We start from the raw sequence: 19,890 nt of genomic DNA, 5'->3' as shown, positions 1-19,890 counted from the left end.
CAACATGCAAACATGTACTGTATTGTGAAAACTATTAAACTAATTTCAGTGCATATCAGTGTAAACCATTGTGTGTGACCACAAAAATGTAGAAAATATAAGATGTGTTCATACCCCCCTTTTTCATTCATTATGTTTAATTCTAAAAATAAGGTTGTTTTGCATCTGTCATCTTGCGTGTTTAATGGAAATAATGTGACATCTAGATGATGTATGTTTTAAAGTGAGTTCCTGGAGGGTTTTCTGCCTCACCAGAAATAAAATGTCGTTATTGATTACTCAATCAAAACTTTCTTGCTGAATTTTTGTTGGTAGGGGTCAGTACAGTTACAATTATTTTTATTTTTACACATCACATTTTCCCATAACAGTTGCACAAATGCAAATACAGTATCATAGGTGTTGTTAAACGTGTGGTAGAACATGCATGCACATTACATCTAGGTCCCCTGGTTGGGCCTGGGTTCTCCTGAGTTTTTTTTTCTCGATTGGAGTTTTGGGTTCCTCGCCACCGTTTGCATTTGTTTTGCACTATTTGCCTGGCCGGGGGGCTGCTTTAGATTTTACAAGTTAAACATAATTAATATTGCATATAAGAATTTATAGTCCGTTTAATATTTGACCTGTGGTTCTCTCTCCTTTATCCCAAATGTGTGCTTTCACTGTGCGTGTGTGCGAGTGTGTTTGCGTGTGTGCGTCTATGTCAATGTGTGTAAGTATGTATGCATATTGTGTCTGTGGAGCATTTGTATGTCTGTCTTTTGTTGTTTTCACCTTTTTCTTGTTTTTACAGGTAAATGCCTTTAGTTGTTTTTCTTGTATTCAATGTGAACAATGAAAATTGTAAAAAGCGCCATAAAGTTGAGTTGAGTTGAGTTATAGTCAATTAAGCAAATTGTACTTGGTTCGTTTCACTGCTTATTTGCATATCTTCAGTTCTTAAAATATTTCAGACCTAACAAGTATAGCCAAACCTGTGGATGCATACACAAACTCATATATGTGGACAATCCATGAATGTCTTCTGCAGTAAACTTTCTACATCTTTACAAAAGAAAATCACTCATTTATGTTTGACCGTGTTTTTTACACCCCAAATTCGGAAGTGTTGGGATGTTTTTTAAATTTGAATAAAATACAATTTAGAAGACTTTCAAATCGCTTGAGCCAAAATTGTATTTACAATAGAAACATAGAGAACATGACAAATGTTTAAACTGAGAAATAAAATAAATAAAATGCACCAAATAAGCATATTTCAAACTTAATGCCTGCTACAGGTCTCAAAAAAGTTAAATAAGTTAATAAAATGATTATAGCATATTTTACACAATATGCAAAAAATCAATAGCACAGGTATTGCAAATTGCCAACATTTTGTAAATGATGGTAAGATACACTGTATAACAAAATAGGCCATTAAGATGACAAACTACACAGATTACAGTATTATTTAAAACTGAATTATTGTTTTCCCTTTCTGAATTCACAGAAAACAAAGTGTGTCATTTGTGACCTAAAAGCTCCAGACTCTTACCCGGTCTTAAAGTACGTGATCACATTAAATATTTATGCTCACTTTTCAGAATGTTTGTCTTTAAGACTGTTTGGGAATAGGCGTCAGAAAGACTGACAGAGATGTTTTCCAGCAGAGAGTTTACTCTAATCCTCAGGGATTGTGCTCTTTTAGAACAAACACTAACACATGTGTTATTGACAGGGTGATGTAAAAGGATATTTCATGTCCAAATTAAAACAAATTCATTGATTTCAGCTAATTTTCCCAATATGGATATATAAAGATAGCACGCATTTTTGCAATTTCAGTTAATTTCTCACATTACAACAGATGGCTAAATCCTAACGTTCCAACCAGGAATTGCATAAATATCACAGAAGCTTTCAGAGTGTATGGTTTAATGCCTTCATGAAGTGCAATAGAGAGCCTATTAGCAAAGTTTGTAGGTGAACATTTCTTACTCTGCATTCTTAAACACTCTTTATTTACTTGTATAGCTTCCTGTTTGTTTATATTCAAACATAACATGAAATGACAGCACAGATGCATAAACAAATATTCCTAATGCAAAGTGGTTATTTGGCATTGTTCTTGATATAAAAACAGCTGATGGAGTGCAGTGTGGACTATATTCCAACACGTTGCGTAAAGGTGTTGCTTGCAGGTGATCCGAGATTGAATCCTGTGCTGTGGTCCTTTCCTGGCTCCTGCACCCTTCTCTATCATCCCATCTTTTTCTATCTCTCTACAGTGTAATGTCTGCCAAAAAAACTAAAGAAAGGCCAAAAAACTATAGAAAGGCCAAAAAACTATAGAAAGGCCAACAAACTAGAAAGGCCAGAAAAGAAATGATGTACAGTAAGTGATGTCAACTCCCAAGAATGTCCTTAACACGCACAAATATGCTGTATAGGCCCATGAGACAGTAGCTCTGCACTTTTAGGGTTCAATCTTAACTGTAGTGTCACTATATCTGCGAGGACATCTACTTCCATTGTTTTATAACCGGCATAACCTAACCCTTTCAGAAACTTTTTTACATTAAATTAAAGAAACAAGGTGGATATTTTAGCGCCATTCAGCGGTAAGGTTGGGAATTGCAACCAACGGCTTACTCCACCCCTCCCTTTCGAAGCACTTCAGTCGCTGACACAGAACTAAAATGTCGTCACGTTTTCCCTTCTTTGCCAAAGGTAGATAATGTACATGGCAAATTCTATGTATGGGAACGTTTATATAAATAGAAATCTGTCATTATAATTAAAACATAAAGCTTTGTTGTGTAAGGTCTTTTTACACATCTGAAGACATTGTTATTGTCACGGTACCTGTCTATGTCTTGTTTAGTTTGTCCTCCAATTTATACTTTGTCTGCCATTTTGTACTGTTTTATATTGCCCTGCCCTGATTGTGTAAACCTGTATCTTGTTTCACTGATTAGTTTTTTCTATTTAAGCACTAGTGTTTCTCTTGTCATTTGCCTGGTATCTTTGAATGAAAATGTGCTCATTGTGCCTTGTTCTCTGCTTCGTGGTCCCTGGATGTTACTTTCACATTTAACCTGCATGCAATTGGATCCTACATGACTTCCTCATCATTACAGTTATGCATGTTATTTTGCATTTCTGTCAATAGATTCTCCAATAAAATTACTAGTGGTGGCAGTGAGACTCTTATCGCGCGATAAAAAAAATGTCGCCGTTAATCTATTCTCAAAGTTGGGTTGGGAGCTGGGTCTATACTACGCAAGCTATGATGACTTTCACCTTGATATTTTAGCGCGGATGTATACCAGCTTAACTGCACTGTACGGGGCGAGAACGAGATTTTTCAACTCGCGTGATTCGCGTCATTCGCGGAAGCAGAAGCCGCCTCATCATCTCATAACCAGGGCTTCATTCGCGCGATTCGCGCAGCAAGAAGGTCTATTGCCTCTTGCATTAACATATAAATCACTCGCGCTTGACACGCCATTCGCGTTTGGTCTGAACACAACATAACGTTACTGTGAAATTACCGCATCAAACGTGACGTGCTAACATGGATGCAGCTATGAAGCCGCCGGGTTTGCTTCAGGGAATATTAATTTTTAAGAAGCTTCCCAATGGAAACATCGATAAGACTAAGGTTGTTTGCACCTTGTGCAATGCGGAATTGGTTTTAAAAAAAACACTTTCTCTCAACAGGTACTGGTCTAGCATTAGTTAAAACCAGTAACTTTGTATTGAGATCTAATGTATTATGGGTCCTGTATGACATATCGCTTGTTGCTCCCTCACTCTTTGTAAGTCGCTTTGGATAAAAGCGTCTGCTAAATGACTAAATGTAAATGTACTGTAGGAGCTCTTCCAGTCTCAAGTACCACCTAAACGCAAATCATCCCTTAGCTAATGCGGAAGTAAACACAAATTCATCTTCTTGAACATAATTTAATTTTCATTACCAATTATCATAGTTGAACAGCTTTCTCAAGCAGTTTGTGATGTATTTTGGAAACAGGAGATGAGCCCCTGGTCTAATGCGCCACCTGGCTTGAGAAACCCGTTCTCAAAGACTTACTTTTAGTCATTATTTGGGTAGCACACATATTCTGAATGCCTTCGGCAGAATTCAAATGAGCCATTTTAATCTAGATTAATCTAGATTAAAAAAATTAATCTATGCCCACCACTAAAAATTACACACATTTACATTTAGGAGACGCTTTTATCCAAAGCGACTTACAAAGAGTTAAAGGAACAATAAACGCTATGTCATACAGGAGCAATAAAACAATGAGTGAAAATACAAAGTTACTGGTTTCAACAAAAGCTAGACCACTAACTGTTAAAAGAAAGAGAGCGGGTATTTCTTTTTTCATTTGTCTGTCAAGTTTTCCCTGAAGACTCCCTGGACCTTTAAAGACTAACATCATCTGCAACATTTATGGGCAGTTTTAACTATTGAAGGTTTCATTGAACTATTGATCAATCTTTGAAGACTGAGAACATTTTGGACCTCACAAAAAAATCTAAACACACTTACTGTGCTTAGCATCTTATGTAGACACGTGTTGAAATTACTTTAATGATTACTGATAATTGTAATGACAAATTCAAAACGGTGTACATACTGTATGTTTATAGATGGGAATTTCTTTTCTTAAAATGGCATTTTTAGAAAAACAACATTTATTATTTATGAATCAATAATCCCATTGAGGATTACCCCCAAAGGGAGGTTGTATCAGATTTACTTAAACAGTTTTGTCCTCAAAATTTGACCAAGGAAATCCACACCCATGAGTGTAACAGTATTTAAATATGTGATGCTCTGGCAGCTTTCCCGTGATATGCTCTCTGTGACTTCAACAACACATGTGAGGGAAGAACTGTAAAGACTTTGTAAATGACTACATTATTCTCAATCAGTTTTATACTGTTTAACCATAAATGAGTTCATTTTGTTCTTGAATAATTTTTTTATGTTTCTGAGGATGTCTAATAATAAAACTAACCTCACTCAGACTTTATTGCTCTTCGACCGAGATGTACCAGTGAAGACTTTTTTGTCTGTGACCCCATGTGTTATTTTTCTCTATGTCAACGGGGTCATGCTCTTCACCTTACGGAAAAAGACTGTTTTCCAGGATTCATCTCGTTACATTCTGTTCGGACACATGCTTTGGGTCGATACTCTCAATCTGTTTATGAGTGTACTACTGTTTGTTTGTGCTGTAAGTAGGATTTTCATTGTGAAAAATGTCTGTCTCATACTTCTTATTGTTGCAACAGCTCTCTTTCACGTCTCAACCCTAAATCTGGCTTTGATGTCACTGGAGAGGTATGTGGCCATCTGCTTTCCTCTCAGGCATGCAGATATCACCACGTACAGAAGAACTAACATGGCCATCGGTGTTGTTTGGTTGATTGGGTTGATTCAATGCTTATCTGAGATGACTATTTTCTATGCCTTTGATTCTACAAACACAGCAATGAATTTGTTTTGCTCAAGAACGACTCTTTTCAGACTGCCGATATATAAGATACTTGACATAGCTTTTACTTGTTTATATTTTTTGTCTGTGTGTATCATTATAATCTTTACTTATGCTTCTATTGCAGCTGTGGCTAAAACAGCCTCATGCGATAAGATGTCAGCCAAAAAAGCCAATAAGACTGTCCTGTTGCATTTAATACAGCTGGGTCTTGGCGCTGCTTCACTGTTAGTAGGTGTTATCCAAGAGGCCATTTATGTTTATCTTGACTATATGACTACGATACACATCATGTATTTTTGCTTTGTAGTCTTTATAATTTTCCCCAAATGTCTAAGTCCTCTCATATATGGCTTGAGAGATAAAGCTTTTAGCTGTTTATTCAAATATTACTTTACATTTGGTTTCAAAAAGCAAAACACTTGTCCTACAGAGACACATTTAGTAGCAGGGATTTGAAAATAGCACTTTGTGCTGACTTTGTACTGAAGTTTCCTAAAATGCTTTTGTAAAAAATGATCTTTGGCTTTCCTTTTTTATTAATGAAAAATATCATTTTCTAATTGTAAAATTAATGTGTGACTTGGTAATGCTGTTGTTTTAACAAGACTTAAAAATGACATCTAACAAGCATGTACCATGCTTAGCAAACATATAAATCATCTGTCACCATGTTTCCCAGATTTCCTAGACTTCGAATCAGAGTATTTTAAATAAACAGAAATACATTGGATTATTTGCAACATACAATTTTTACATCCACGTCTGATTACAAACAGTGGAACAATGTTGTGTATGCATTTGACTTTTGCTTTCATTACATTCCTCTTTTGGTCCTGTTACTTCACTGTACTGTACACATTTTCACTGGAAGCCTTCAGATTTTTTTGCATTCATGGCATTTGAATGTGCTCTGAAGTGAAAGGTAACTGATGTCACAAAATGAATTGAGACAGTTTATAGAAACCTTGTATAATGAATACCATTATGAGTTCTCCCTAAGTTTGCGAAGGACCTTTTCAAAATACACATTGTTTTATTGAGCTATTTGGTATATATTGTATATATATTTCAGCTATAATAATGTATATTTATAACTGTCATGGAAGCAGCAACATATATGTTCTGTGAAGAAGCAACCTATTTCTGCTATCAATTAAAATGCATTATCCATCCATGATTATTTTGCTTCATTGGGCTAATAGAAAAGTTTCACAATAAGATATGTATATATCTAAAGTGGGCCACAATCTGTAAAAACCAAGCTAAAATATTTTTTGTCATTTACTTTAAAATAAGACTATAAAAAAGAACACACAGTGAAAATAAAAACCTTGATATCTTCATTTTGACTGAGCGAAGCCATGACACAGATTTAAATAAGAGGGAAATTAATATTCAAAATCAAACTTTGATGCCTTTTATCTCAGAATTAGATTTTGAGACTTTAGCCTGGTTTTCACAGACTGGGGTCACATATATTTTAATTGATGTTGGCCGTATTAAAATCTATCTCGTGGGATGACATTGTATACGCATGTTCTACTGCAGCTGAGGTTAAAATAGCTTCCTCTAAGACATCTGCCAAAACCACATGCTATGTTGCATCCATTACAGCTGGGTCTAGAATCTCCATCTGATTTAGCAGTTTATATCCATGTGGCCAGTTTGGTTAATAATAATATAAGACTTACATGGCCGAAGTTGCCTATTAAAATACTACGTTACATATGCTTAAGGAAAAATCATACAATTTTAAATAAAAAAACATGTTTTGGAGCAGGGATATAAAAAATACAATGACAACACTGACATTATTAAAATGTTTCCTGTAGCAAAAGATTTTTGTCAGCCACAGGTTGCAATCACGGAAAAAGTCCTTTGTAGGCCTAATAGGTATTATGATTTGAGGACATTCATGTTAGTTAAATGAACAAATTCAGAAACTACAAGCTGTGTCAACATAAAAAAATGAAACTGAGACAATGAAAATGTGAAAAAAATTGACAGTGATTCACTTACTCAACTTCTCATGTTCACATCGTTCTGTCAGGATAAGATCTAACAAATTGAGAAATTGAACTGAGTGTCATTTTTGACATCTTGAATAAAATATCCTATGCTGCAGATATAAAAAATAGTTGATCTCCGGTGCATCAAATTTAACATTAAATCTGTCAACAAAAAATGCAAAATGGATTTTAAAGGGATAGTTACTTAAAAAAAAAACTCAGACAAAAAATTAAGTGTCATTACTGTTGCATTACTGACAACTTGATCCATCTTTTCATTTGCTGTGAACATGACAAAAGGTGAATTACAAAGAATTTATCCTATTTCTGTTTACTATGTTGTTTCATAATGCTTGACAGATTGTTGTGGAGAGGTTTTTAAAAAGACCTCCAGAATGAGAAAAAAATATTGTGAATAAAAATAGCTTGCTCTGGCTAAAGCACTCACTTCACACAAATATCAATGTATCTTGAGAAACTATGTTTACCAAACTTTATGATAACAAAGGCCCAGTTATGGCGGAGAAACAGACAAGTTGGTTGCTCAGAATTCAATATGGTTAAAAAAAAGATTTGAGGTAATTTAATATTCATATAGGATTTAATTCTGTTAAGTCTCATAGTATCACAAAAGTTGTCATAACTCATAAGTGCACATTTTATAGTATATTAACTAATTGGCTTCGTAACTCTGTCTCCTCTCCACCAATAAGCTGGTGTGTGGTGGACGTTCTGTCGCAATATGGCTGGCGTCACATCAATGCATGATATTAAATCAGAACGTAAATGCCAGCACTAGTAATACTGTTTATTACAAATAGCACAGGTAGTGCAAATTGCCAAAATGTTGTAAATTATGGGGTCATTACAATGACATACTATACAAAGAATTTAAAACATCATGGTTTATCCCTTCTGGTTTCATCGAAAACAAATTGTGTCTTGTGACCTAAAAGCTCCAGAGTGACATGACAAACATGCACAGTGTAATTACAAGTAAAAGATCACATTAAATATTTATACTAACTTAGATAGATGTTTGTCTTTAAGACTGTTTGGGAATAGGTAAAGACTGACAGAGTTGTTTTCCAGCAGAGATCTTAGTCCTCTGGGATTGTGCTCCTTCAGAATACACAGAAACACATTTGTTATTGACAGGCTAATTGGACTTTTAAGGCCAATATTTATGGCTATAATTTCAGAAATGAGGCATCTGGACATGACTTAGGCCTGTAGCTGATGCTGTACAATATTGTGAGTCACCAGTAGTGTGTGGTTCATAAAACCAGACTTCATATTAAACGTCATATTAAAACTTTCACGTTTTTTCTCTTAAGGGAGGCTACTTCGTTTGACAACAAATTCCTCATTGCTGTTTATCTTTCCAAAACTGGATGAATTAATCGTTAACACTGGTTGTATTAGCCTATAGTAAAAGTATAATTTTTTGAGGGGCAGAATGATACTTGTGAAAAACTTTGTAGTTTTTCCACAAATATCATGGTAAAAATGAGCTGCATAAAATCATCGTTTAACTTACACGTATTGTCGTTTAACTATGAAGAACAATGTTATGATAGATAATCCATTTCCTGTAAGGGTGAATGCTTTTAAGCGTGTACGACCTGTAAAACAGGACCTATGAATAAACTTATCAACACTATCGTTTGAATTCCTGAAGATGTCATTTTTTGCTTTCGATTCGATATAGACGAGGTTTATTTTTTTATAAATCATGTTGTAGCAGGCCTACTGTACAGTAAATAGCCAGTGTCTGGTTGTAGTTCTTCCATTCTTCCTGCTGGGGGCGTTTTCAAGTTTGACAACTTCCTTGATCAAACATGGCGGCGAACAGAAGGAAATTAATAGCTGCTGGACTAAGGTCGTGTACAATGTATCTATAAGTCTTATTTTATTATTATTTATGTAGTCTGTGTTTCATTTCTGTATAGTAATCATAAGCGATTATTATTTCATTACACGCGTGTGGTAGTTTCCCCTGGACGTTGTTGTTGGTCGAAGCAGAAATTGCGCTTTCATTTCTTTTATGAAGTTAACTAAACTAACTAAAACTGTTTTAGTGGATTATTTTCTTACTACCGTAATAACACTTTTTTCATGTCTTTTGTAGTTGTGTGTCTTCGTTCATTAACAGGAGCGTTTGCTGTCAGAGCCGCCGGAGAATCGCTGTGTTGCCCACAGTCTTGAGAAAACACTGGATGACACTGAGTGTCACAGGAGCTCTGTGTGCTGTTCCCTTCATACAGGTCTGAACCATGACATCCCATTCTGTACTGTTTAGTTGTAATAACCTCCTATAATTTAAACGTGCAGTAACAGACTTGAAAAACACACATAATAAGTATTCTATAATATGCATTCATCAATGTTTCTTAACTAAGGGGCCCTTAAAAGTCAGTCAAGTCAAATGTAATTTGTTCCTTTCCACAGTTATCTTTATACATTATTAGAAATAGCATTAAAAGTACAATGTACTCGTGGTTTTATTGCAAGTCTCACAAACATGAGCTAGAAATATCTTTAGATACATTTTCATCATAATATCAAGATATTGAAGATATTGGTTGATTTTATAATGGATATATGTGATTCTAGTTATATCAAGCTCTAGAATAACATATTGGATAGAAATTGTGGATGGTAAGGAGGGCTAGAAGTCCAAATGTGGACGTAATGAGCAATGGTTGTGTGAAAAAAGAATGCATGAATGTTTATCATATTTCTTCTTTTGTTTACAAAGGAAACTTGTGTGGGTGTTAGATAACATGGCATTGCAGAATTGTTATTTTTGGCTGAACTGTTCCTTTAACCCCCATCTTCTCTCTTATTTAGAAACCAGAAAGTCTATCGCATGAAGAGCTGGTACGAAGATCATTATCTCTGGTTACTGACAGCTCTAATTCTTTCCTATCACAAACCACCCTAGCACTGCTCGATTCCCTCACATGTTATGTAAAGGTAAACACAAAAATTGGAACATGTATTGATGTTTTTCATGTTAGAAATGTTAAATGACGGCACACCAGAGCTCCAAAAATATAGATAGTCTTTTGAATAATAAAGTATTTTTATATTTTTGGAGATCTGGTGTGCCGACTTTTGTCACTATTTGGATTTACTCTCCTGGTCGAGCCCCCTTTTGAGATTAATATGCATGTTTTTGTCCTCTCCATGTTAGAAGTGTTCCCATAACAAAAAACATGAACAATGTACTTGTCTTCTCTAGGCAATTAGCAGTCTTATTACGTTACACAACCACTATTTGGAATCCATCAGCAAAGTTAGCCCTGCAGAAGAGGAGGCTATTTGGCAATTCATTCTTATGCAACGTCAAGAGGTAACAATTTGCGTCACATGGTGCAAAGTTAACTGCTTTTAAATAAGGATTGGAATTACTTGAAGTAGTTTTATGTTAATATTACATGCAACTGATTAGATTAGGTTCAAAAAAGCGGTTAGCATCTGAACAAAAGTTGAAAAATATGAATACAGTTTGTAAGTAAGTTTTTGTGAAGAAGTGCAATTGCTTGAGGATTGTTACATTGAACTGTGAGTTCTGAGACTGTATATATAAATATATATATAATCACATAAATACATCTCTAATAACACTCATGTCATACATATAATGTAACAACTTTTCTTAAAATAGTTTAAAGTTGAGGTTGTTATTCCATATTTAATTAGATAATTCAGAAGAAGAAAGACTGTGAAAGATTTGAATCCTTCTGGATGACAGCCATAAATCTCTCAGAGGTGGCAGCAGAGGCAGCCTTCAATGCAGGTAAGTTTATCACTCAGTGTTATACAGTCCAAGGCTGTTCGGCCTTAAAGTGATAGTTCACCCAAAAATGAAAATCTGTCATCAGGTACGCTCATGCCTTTTCAAACCTGTAGGACTTTTTTTCTTCCACAGCACACAAAAAAATATGTTTTGAAAAATGTTCTTAACTGGCACCCATTGACTTGCATTGGTTTTGTGTCCATACATCAGACGTGAATGGGTGCTGCCACTGTTCGGTTACATTCTTTGAAATATCTTCTTTTGTGTGCGGAGTTTTGAAATGACAAGACGACATCATTTTGGGTGAACCATCCAAGGTTAAAAGTCAGCTTTCTGCAATCAATTAGTGCAGGGGTCTCCAACCTTGCTCCTGGAGAGCTACTGCCCTGCAGACTGCAGCTCCAACCCTGTTTCAACGCATCTGTTTGTAATTATCAATTAACGCTTAAATTTTATGGGTGCTATTCAATATGCCTCCTCGCTCCTCTATCCTATGACCCGGTAACCAATCGAGCTCAGCCATCTCTTATTGCACCGGGAGGAGTCGAGGGGAGAGGTGGCTTTCTGAGGAGTCATGAGCGAAGGATACACAGGTGTTTCCTTTGCGGAAGTGGAAATCACCAACACCCCCCCCCCCAAGTTCCCATTGTCACATCTTTAGATCATATTCAAACACGCATAAATGTGATAATTATGCATTATATTACTGCAAATGTAGACCTTTTTCAGACAGTATAGTTAATATTCATATAGTTAATTTATTAATATAGATAATATTTATGTTGAACATAACGTTGACATGCTCCCCGTGACCCGAGGTAGTTCGGATAAGCGGTAGAAAATGGAATGGAATGGAATAACGTTGACATACCTTATATACATTTCTGAGCACTTTTAAGCATGTTTTTTACTTTATTTAATATAGTGGAGATTATAAACTCTGTCTAAAATATCTATTAAACTTAATTTTTATTTTCAATGTGCAATGTGTACAGTCATCATTAATTGACGGTGCTTTGCAGTGAAAGGACACTAGAGATAGCAATGATAAGCCATTTGACTTGTTTTAATTCCTCTGTCCTCCCGTCTTTTCCTTGCTCCCTTCCCTTGTATCCTGAATGGTTGGAGCTAAGATGGTTGGAAAGGAAACGAGGATGCACATATAAAAATTGAAAAGCACCTCCTGATTATTTGCTGCAGCTGTCTTTGGTTGGGGTCGGAGCTCAAATCTTCAGGATTGTAGCTCAAGCTCACCAAGAGCAGGGTCGTTCCTGGTGGTCAGCCATTGTATTGCACTATTAAAAAGAATTACTTCATAATTTAACTGTTTTCCCCACTAGGTGCCGATCAAGCTTCTGTAACAGTACGGGCTAATCTACAGGTTTCACAGTCCCAGGTAAAACATGCTCAAAAGCTGTCCATAGAGGCGGAGAAAGAACTCAACGCCTCTAAAGCTGTTGATGGTAGGAGGCTTCAGAATTCCCAAAGCACCGGAACAGAGGAAGATGAGGACATCCCAGATGCATATCTGCGAGAGGATTAATGACATTTAGTCATTTAGCAGACATGACATTAATTAATGACGTCAAGAACATTTTGAGTAATGTGACAATTCCAAAGTCAAAACCAGCTCTGTTTAACAATGGAAACATGACTATGTTCATGTCTTGAGTAATATTCCTTAACATGACTCGAGACAAATGATGTGAAATAATGATTTGCTTTTATATTATCTAATGATGAAATTAAATATGTCATAAGTCAATCAGAATTTAAATGAATAAAAATAAATACTTAGTAAAATAAATAAATACCTATTATAATTAAAAACATTTACTTCTTGTTTAAAAAATATTTGTTTTTTATGCACTACGATAAGCAAAATATTTATGAATTAAAATTCTTTCACGTTCTCTGCTTTTATTTTTCATTAAATTTAAGGTTTGGGGTTGTTTTTTTCTTGATTTACAATTTTTGTTAACAAGCAATAAAGTGTTCTGGAATCTTGCAAGTATTTCTACTTTCTGGTTGGATGGGATATGTTTTTGTAATAATGCCTTTATATTATAAAAATAAAATCATTAGATGCAGAAAAAACGGGTATCATATCATGTTTTTATTTAAATGTATATAATTAAATATAAATTACGCAATATATTATTAGTAATGATGGTAATGATGTTTTCCTATTTCACTCATTAAATCTTTTTCACCAGAAAAGAGTGTTCCAGAGTGTTCAATCTTTTCACTAGTCACACATTCATTTTGCTTTCCAACATATTAATATAATAATTTTGTATACTTACATATTAATATATTCCTATGTATTTCTATTATCATTTCTCCACCAAACACAGAGGATGGCCGACGAACCCAGTGAAACCTCAGACCTCCTTTGCTCTTTCATATTCTTGACTGCTTTCCCCTGTCATACATAAAGCGTGTGGAATTCTATTGGGCAATTCATTTAGGGATTATAACACGTAGTCCTATGAAGCGAATAATCATATTATACTCGTATTTTGGGGTATGCCTGGTAATCTATTATTTTATCAAAATGACTACATTGTTCAGGTTGTTCAGCCAGCAGAGGGTGCTATAGGATAAATTGTTCACAGTTTGTTTTTTTAGTGTGGCATCTTTGGCTAAAATTGAAAATTCATTTCAATTTTTTATATGGTTAATTCAATTTTACAGCGTTCTTTTACACATGATTTGTTTGTTGTTTCATGCAATAGTGTCCTCTCTTAGCCTGCTGTCCTATCTGACCAAATGTCTCCTCTGCCTTTTACTTTCCAAGTCAATTATTTGCTGCAACTGTTCTGTGCGTAAGTGCAGTATTGCTAGCATGTTATATCATAACATCAGGCACATTATTTATTTTCGGAGGAGACCTGTTCTATGTTACTTGTCTAGGTAATGTTTAAAACTGCAGCTTGAAGAAATTCTGCAGTGTATGTACTTGAATGAACTATAGTGTGCTCTGCAGTGAGGGAGTTAAGTCAGATCGTGTTGGTACAAAAGACAGCACCAAACCTCCTTTTTTAAGGGTCCTTGAGGACTCATGCAACATTCCTGGAGCAGGCAACATCCTCGGTGTGCATCTTAAATTCGGAGAATTAAAGAAATATCCCTTTTTAAAGAGGTAAAATATACTCCACATCAAGGGGCGCTAATGGTTTTCTGTGCATTTGGTAGAAAAATTATGAAAAGATTCAGCAGAGTTTGAAAGGACAGGTTTGAGCAATTACACCTCAAGTGCTCTAAAGTATGTCCATTTGTTATGGCTCCAAGACAACCTCTGAAGCAAGATGAAGACTAGATCAACTGCAGTATCACTTCAGTCTGGGATACATTACCATTTGAGTGTAACCATGGCATCACACCATTAAAGATACAAAACCTCTTTGATGGAAGCTTGCCCGGTATTCAACTTCTTTGTTTTTAGATAACAAAGCTTTATCAAATGAAAATGTATTTAAATTAAAAACAAAAAATAAAACAGATGTTAATTGACGTCAATTCCATTAAAATTTAAATAAAACCATCAAAAAGCTGTAACGTGTTTTCTTTAAAGGGGTAGATCACCTGTAAAAGAAATTCTGTCATTATTTACTCACCCTCGTTGTTTCCAACTTATTTACATTTCTTTTTTTGGTTGTACACAAAGGAAGATATTTGGAAGAATGTCAGTAACCAAACAGATCCCATTAACGGCCACAGTAGGGAAAATAAATACCATGGGAGTTAGATCTGTTTGGTTACTGACATTCTTGCAAATATCTTCCATTGTGTTTAGCAGAACAAAGAAATGTATACAGGTTTGGAACAATCTGAGGATGATTAAATGATGACAGAATTTTCATTTTTGGTAAATATCCCTTTAAGAAGACCATACAGTCACAACCTGCATTTCTCATCTGAAAGTATCTCTATCTGGTATCAAAAGACATCCTCCAGACAGAAAAAAATGCACTTTATTGATCCTGTACCACACATTAAATAGAACGTTGGGATGTAAATTAGAATTCAATTCATAGATCATCATAAAACTTTCATTCAAAAAGGCCTTACATTTTTTGATCATTTGGAGTACCTCATAAATAGATCCATCTCTCTGCCAGTTGAGAATGTGTGCCCATTTTTTCTTTTTTACTGTTTTTCTGTCTTTCAATTTAATAAATGGTGAAGGTACGATTAGCCAAAAAGTTTGCTTTCCAATAAAATATAGAATACTTCCAGACCAAACCCATAAGGTAAAATTAGTGGAACGCATGGATATGCATACATCTCTAGAGTAATTTTATTTTCCAATAGGCATGCCTCACATTTAAAAACTAAACTTGAATCTAACTTGTCCGTCTACTAACCCATAAAGAGAGAGTATATTATTATGGTAATGAATTCAGCAAACAACATATAAAGAGTTTTAGGATTTAGCTGAGAAATGAATGCTGATGGATGAGTCTTTGTAAGCCTATCCTTTTGGGGGCAGATATACAAGACCTCTCCTGAGTATAGACTTTCTTTGGGCTTTTGAGGATATGAAAGAAGTTCTTCTTTTTCAGCAGTCATTCACATGAAAAATGTTTCCTTGCGTAATTTAGACACGAATGACACAAATTGTCGATTTAACAAAACGGGGGTTGGAGCTCTAAGCCACCCCCTACATTTGTTGGTCAGTAGGATTAGTTTGATAATTTCTTTTTGTAGAGTCAGGGCAACAGCAATGGGGTGAGGGGCTTTCTTGTGGCGTTGGGCCAAGAGAAGCACAGATTGGACGCTATAAATTTGTGAGAAGGGGGCTCTGAGTGGATTAGGGTTACAGGATTAATAGGAACGCATGGTTAGTGCCCAGTTGTGGTCCTCATAAATGGGACAAGATAACCCCTCGAACAACAAATACTAGAAAAGTGGAAGCTAAATCTGTGAAACCTCAAGGATTTTGTACACTTCTGTCCTGCCGACCCCCCCCCCCCCCGCCAGTCTTCAAAAGCAAGAAATTAAAGTCATAAAACAAGAAATTTAAATGACAGAATTATTTTTAACACATTATTTTATTGTTTGAAGTAAATGTTTATAATGATTTTACAGTAACAAAATAAATATAAGTAACTATAAATAGTACATTAGAGCAAAAAATATATTTTATTAAGGTAAAAAGATCGCCGAAATATTTGTGTAATGTTCCTATTAGTTCGCTCCTTGATTTTTGTTATAAACGTTAATTTAAATGAAAATCAACTTCCTCAATTAACTTGATTGTTAGCCACTCATTCGTCAACCAATGAGCTTTTTTCTCAAATAACTGTGAGTATAAAGATTCAGGTGAGATAACACACCCCCGTAACGAAATGGCAGAGTGGTACGGTCCAGCCTTTTCCCTATGGAGTTGTTGCTGAGGAGGTTTCAGAGTTAGAAGGAGAACGAAAGCGAGGACGGGTGGCGATATGGCGCTGAGAATGACTGCCCGATGTCTCAGGAATAACCCGATTCAAGACGGGCTGAACGTCAGCATCCTATTCGTGCTGTGTTTTGTATCAGGTATGTTTGCTAGGGCTTTATTTGCTGTGTCGTGAGCGCGCAAAGGTTTGATAAAGTTTGGGGGAATCCAGTGGTCCATGTAACGTCAGTAAAGTATTGAGCGCATGAGCGTGATTCCTTCCAGGCTTATTGAAACGTCACCGTGCGATGTCGTTTGTTCCTTAAAAGTTTTAAAAACTTAAATTCGCACATTTAAACGTTAAATGTCTTTGATAGATTGCAAAGCCGAATCTTATGCTCTCCCAGTTTTGCAATACCGTTATTTCCCCACAAACTAGGGGGATTGTGGGAATTCTAAGCACAGGAATCTCGCACGAGGACTGAGATTCAGCTGCCATGGAAACATTCGAGAAAACAGAAACCGAAATGATCACTGACAGTTTAATATTTTTAATGGTGTTTTCTTACCCTCAAATCTTTAAACAATAGTCGGATAACTTTACTCGTGGTAACCCCTTGACATTTGTGCGCTGGCAGTGTGGTATGTAGGTTATTGTTTGCCTACCTTGTAAACCATGCCAAATGTGACACTCTTTGTTCTGTCAAAAATATGCATAGCTGTATTGTGCACGTACATTTCAGGAATTCGGATGTTTTGTTTAGTTAACTGTGTTTGTGTGTTTTATAATGTAAAGTGATATGTTGATACAGAACTTTACTCGACCCACTTCAGATGAGCAATTCTCAGTTTTTCCCCCAGACGTGATCATCAGGGTATACGTGTAATCGAAACTGCCCCTCAGTACTCAGGGTTTGACATTTGTGTTGTTTTACTGTACACTACTCCGTTTGCTCTTGGGCATAACTAAATAAATGTCCCCCGCCAGAATGATATAACAATGCTCGTGCATAGTTAACCCCGTTTTTTGTCCATGACAAGCACACCTGTCACGACCGCAGTTGCCTTCTTTTAGCAACGGGCCATCAAATCTTTCAGCTGTGGTGTATATCATTTTGCAGTGGTGGGGACACACGCAGACAGAGGTCAGACCAAAACACAGCAGCCGGCTCGTGCACTGTGGGGCGGTATCCATAGTGACCGGTTTGTCTCGCGCCTGATCGATCACTCCGAATTCCATAGTTTCCATTAAAAGCGCTTTTGCTGTGGCAGGCTTTAAAATGTTATAGGTAAACTACTGTAATAAGATGCCTATTTTGATGTTTCAGATGACATGCTGTGCTTAAATGCATTAAGACAATGAAGTTGCCTTTGTGTCTACTAGTCTCCACTACCCTCACTTCTATTTTGTGTTAAGATATTTTGTTAAAAACGGTCTTCACTACCATGAAGACTACAATAGCGGGGCATCTGCCCCATAACGTTGTCCATCGGTTCGGCCACTGCGTCTCCTGTCCTCAGGTTGTCCAGACGTGAATTGTTGTTAGCTGCACTGCAGTGAGTGATGGCAGCAGGGGAATGAGGAGGAAAGAATAACAGTTAAAATACCACACAGGAGCTGAGGATTAGTCCTGGCATTTCACTCCGGATAACCCACTCGTCCTCCAAGTTTTCCTTCACCTCTCACTACCGCTCTTCACTTCGTCCCATTCATGTTGCCTTAATTGCTTTTTTGCTCTGTCTTTGTCACCATGTTCCATTTTTGTCCTAGATTCAAATTGGTTGGTTAATAATTTGCGCTTTGAATTTTCTCCCAGGCCTTTTTCTTTGTTAAAGGGAGTTTCTCTGTGCACGTTGATATCTGAAGTAGGTGATCTCAGAAATCTGTATATTGGCATACCTTACTTGTGTGACATGGCAAAATGTAGAAGAACAACAATGAAGAGAAATCTATCTTGCTGTTTAAAAGTATACCTGTGCCTTGACGTTCCTGCCAAAGGACATAGTCGCTTTTAGCAACTTGTTAGCAACCACCGTTTTAAATGTTTCATGAAGTGGGCTTTGTTTATCATTTAATACTGTTGTATGAGGTCTACTTATTGTTTTTGACCGTTAAAAACAAACAAGCGTCATAGGCTATTTTCTATTCCCAGGGTTTAGAGGCTGGCTCGACAAACGGTCTGTTTTAATGGATGTGCCGCATTGAAGAAAACGCCTACTGCTATGGTTGGATAGCAGTTTGTGTAGTAAACTTATTTAAAGGCTTCTGTGAATTTGGTTAGAGGGGTAACGTTAGGTTACACATTCGAGATTACTAGTATCTGGAGACTTTGTTATTTATAAATTGCCTCCCTACATCTGTATTTCATGTGGCGAATTCGCACGGGATAAATGAAGTCTGTGATATTACTCAGATCTACGGACTTGAGCTTGAACGTCTTTTAAAATAAACTTCATTCACGCATTGCTAATGTCGGAATCCGAAGGAAGTTTATTTTATTAATTAGATATTATTTTTTAGAATGATCTTGCTCGTTCTATAAATACCATCCACTGTGCTGTGTTGTACCTTTTCTGTTTTTCCTGTTTGCCCCTGTAAAGCTGCTTTGGAACAATAAACATTGTGAAAAGCGCTATATAAATAAACTTGAATTGAATTCATGCAGCAACTGTTCTTCCACAACCAGGCACTGACTGCACAAGATTTTGCGATCTTTAATGGCATGTTTATAGCTTGCTCACTCTATCTGGTTCTGTGCAATTTGTGTTTTTTCAGTACTGTCATGAACATGGAACAGTGTGCGGGGCTAGAGAATTAGTCGTTGATATTCTCCTGTGGAGGCGGTGTTCAACCTATCATTGATGGGTGCATTCCAGGACCTGGCGTTGGTTGGGCCTGGTGTCAATAACAGTTGTAATTTCAGTTACAAGAGTTTTCAGTTCTGACACTTACAGGATGTTTGTTTGAATTAGAGGTCGACCGATATGCGTTTTTCAGGCCGATACCGATTATTTCCATGCAAATTAGACCGATAACCAATATATATATATATATATATATATGGTGTAAAAACGTAAATTTATATAGAAATTAAGAACACATGCTCTGAAACATTTGAAATATTTTTAATTCTGACTGAGAAATCTTAATCATAACACTTATATTAATACTAATAAAAGAAAGAAGGGAGCACC

The 19,890-nt window shown here is 36.1% G+C and overlaps 3 protein-coding genes across 5 annotated transcripts in view; all 3 read left to right on the top strand.

The window, feature by feature from the left end:
• Window positions 1-4,994: 4,994 nt before the first annotated feature.
• On the top strand, window positions 4,995-5,954 carry LOC130408233 (odorant receptor 131-2-like). Its single transcript, XM_056731721.1, has one exon. The coding sequence runs from the start codon at window positions 4,995-4,997 to the stop codon at window positions 5,952-5,954; it is 960 nt and encodes a 319-aa protein (XP_056587699.1).
• A 3,359-nt stretch (window positions 5,955-9,313) lies between these two features.
• Window positions 9,314-13,224, top strand: diablob (diablo, IAP-binding mitochondrial protein b). The gene is made up of 6 exons (XM_056731194.1): window positions 9,314-9,389; window positions 9,639-9,774; window positions 10,361-10,486; window positions 10,755-10,865; window positions 11,216-11,312; window positions 12,653-13,224. The coding sequence occupies exons 1-6, from the start codon at window positions 9,349-9,351 to the stop codon at window positions 12,853-12,855; spliced, it is 714 nt and encodes a 237-aa protein (XP_056587172.1). The 5' UTR covers window positions 9,314-9,348; the 3' UTR covers window positions 12,856-13,224.
• Window positions 13,225-16,726: 3,502 nt separating this feature from the next.
• Window positions 16,727-19,890, top strand: part of nectin3b (nectin cell adhesion molecule 3b) — a 49,116-nt gene continuing 45,952 nt past the window's right edge. For 2 of the 3 annotated variants that reach the window (XM_056731530.1, XM_056731528.1), the window contains exon 1: window positions 16,727-16,856. In XM_056731530.1, the coding sequence (XP_056587508.1) occupies window positions 16,763-16,856 (94 nt within the window). In that variant the 5' untranslated portion in view covers window positions 16,727-16,762. The other variant, XM_056731529.1, reaches the window with a different exon arrangement.

This window comes from Triplophysa dalaica, chromosome 19 (genome assembly GCF_015846415.1).
Source record: "Triplophysa dalaica isolate WHDGS20190420 chromosome 19, ASM1584641v1, whole genome shotgun sequence".
NCBI classification, from domain to species: domain Eukaryota; kingdom Metazoa; phylum Chordata; class Actinopteri; order Cypriniformes; family Nemacheilidae; genus Triplophysa; species Triplophysa dalaica.
Note: the sequence above shows the minus strand (reverse complement) of the source record. Positions and strands in the feature narration are given on the sequence as shown.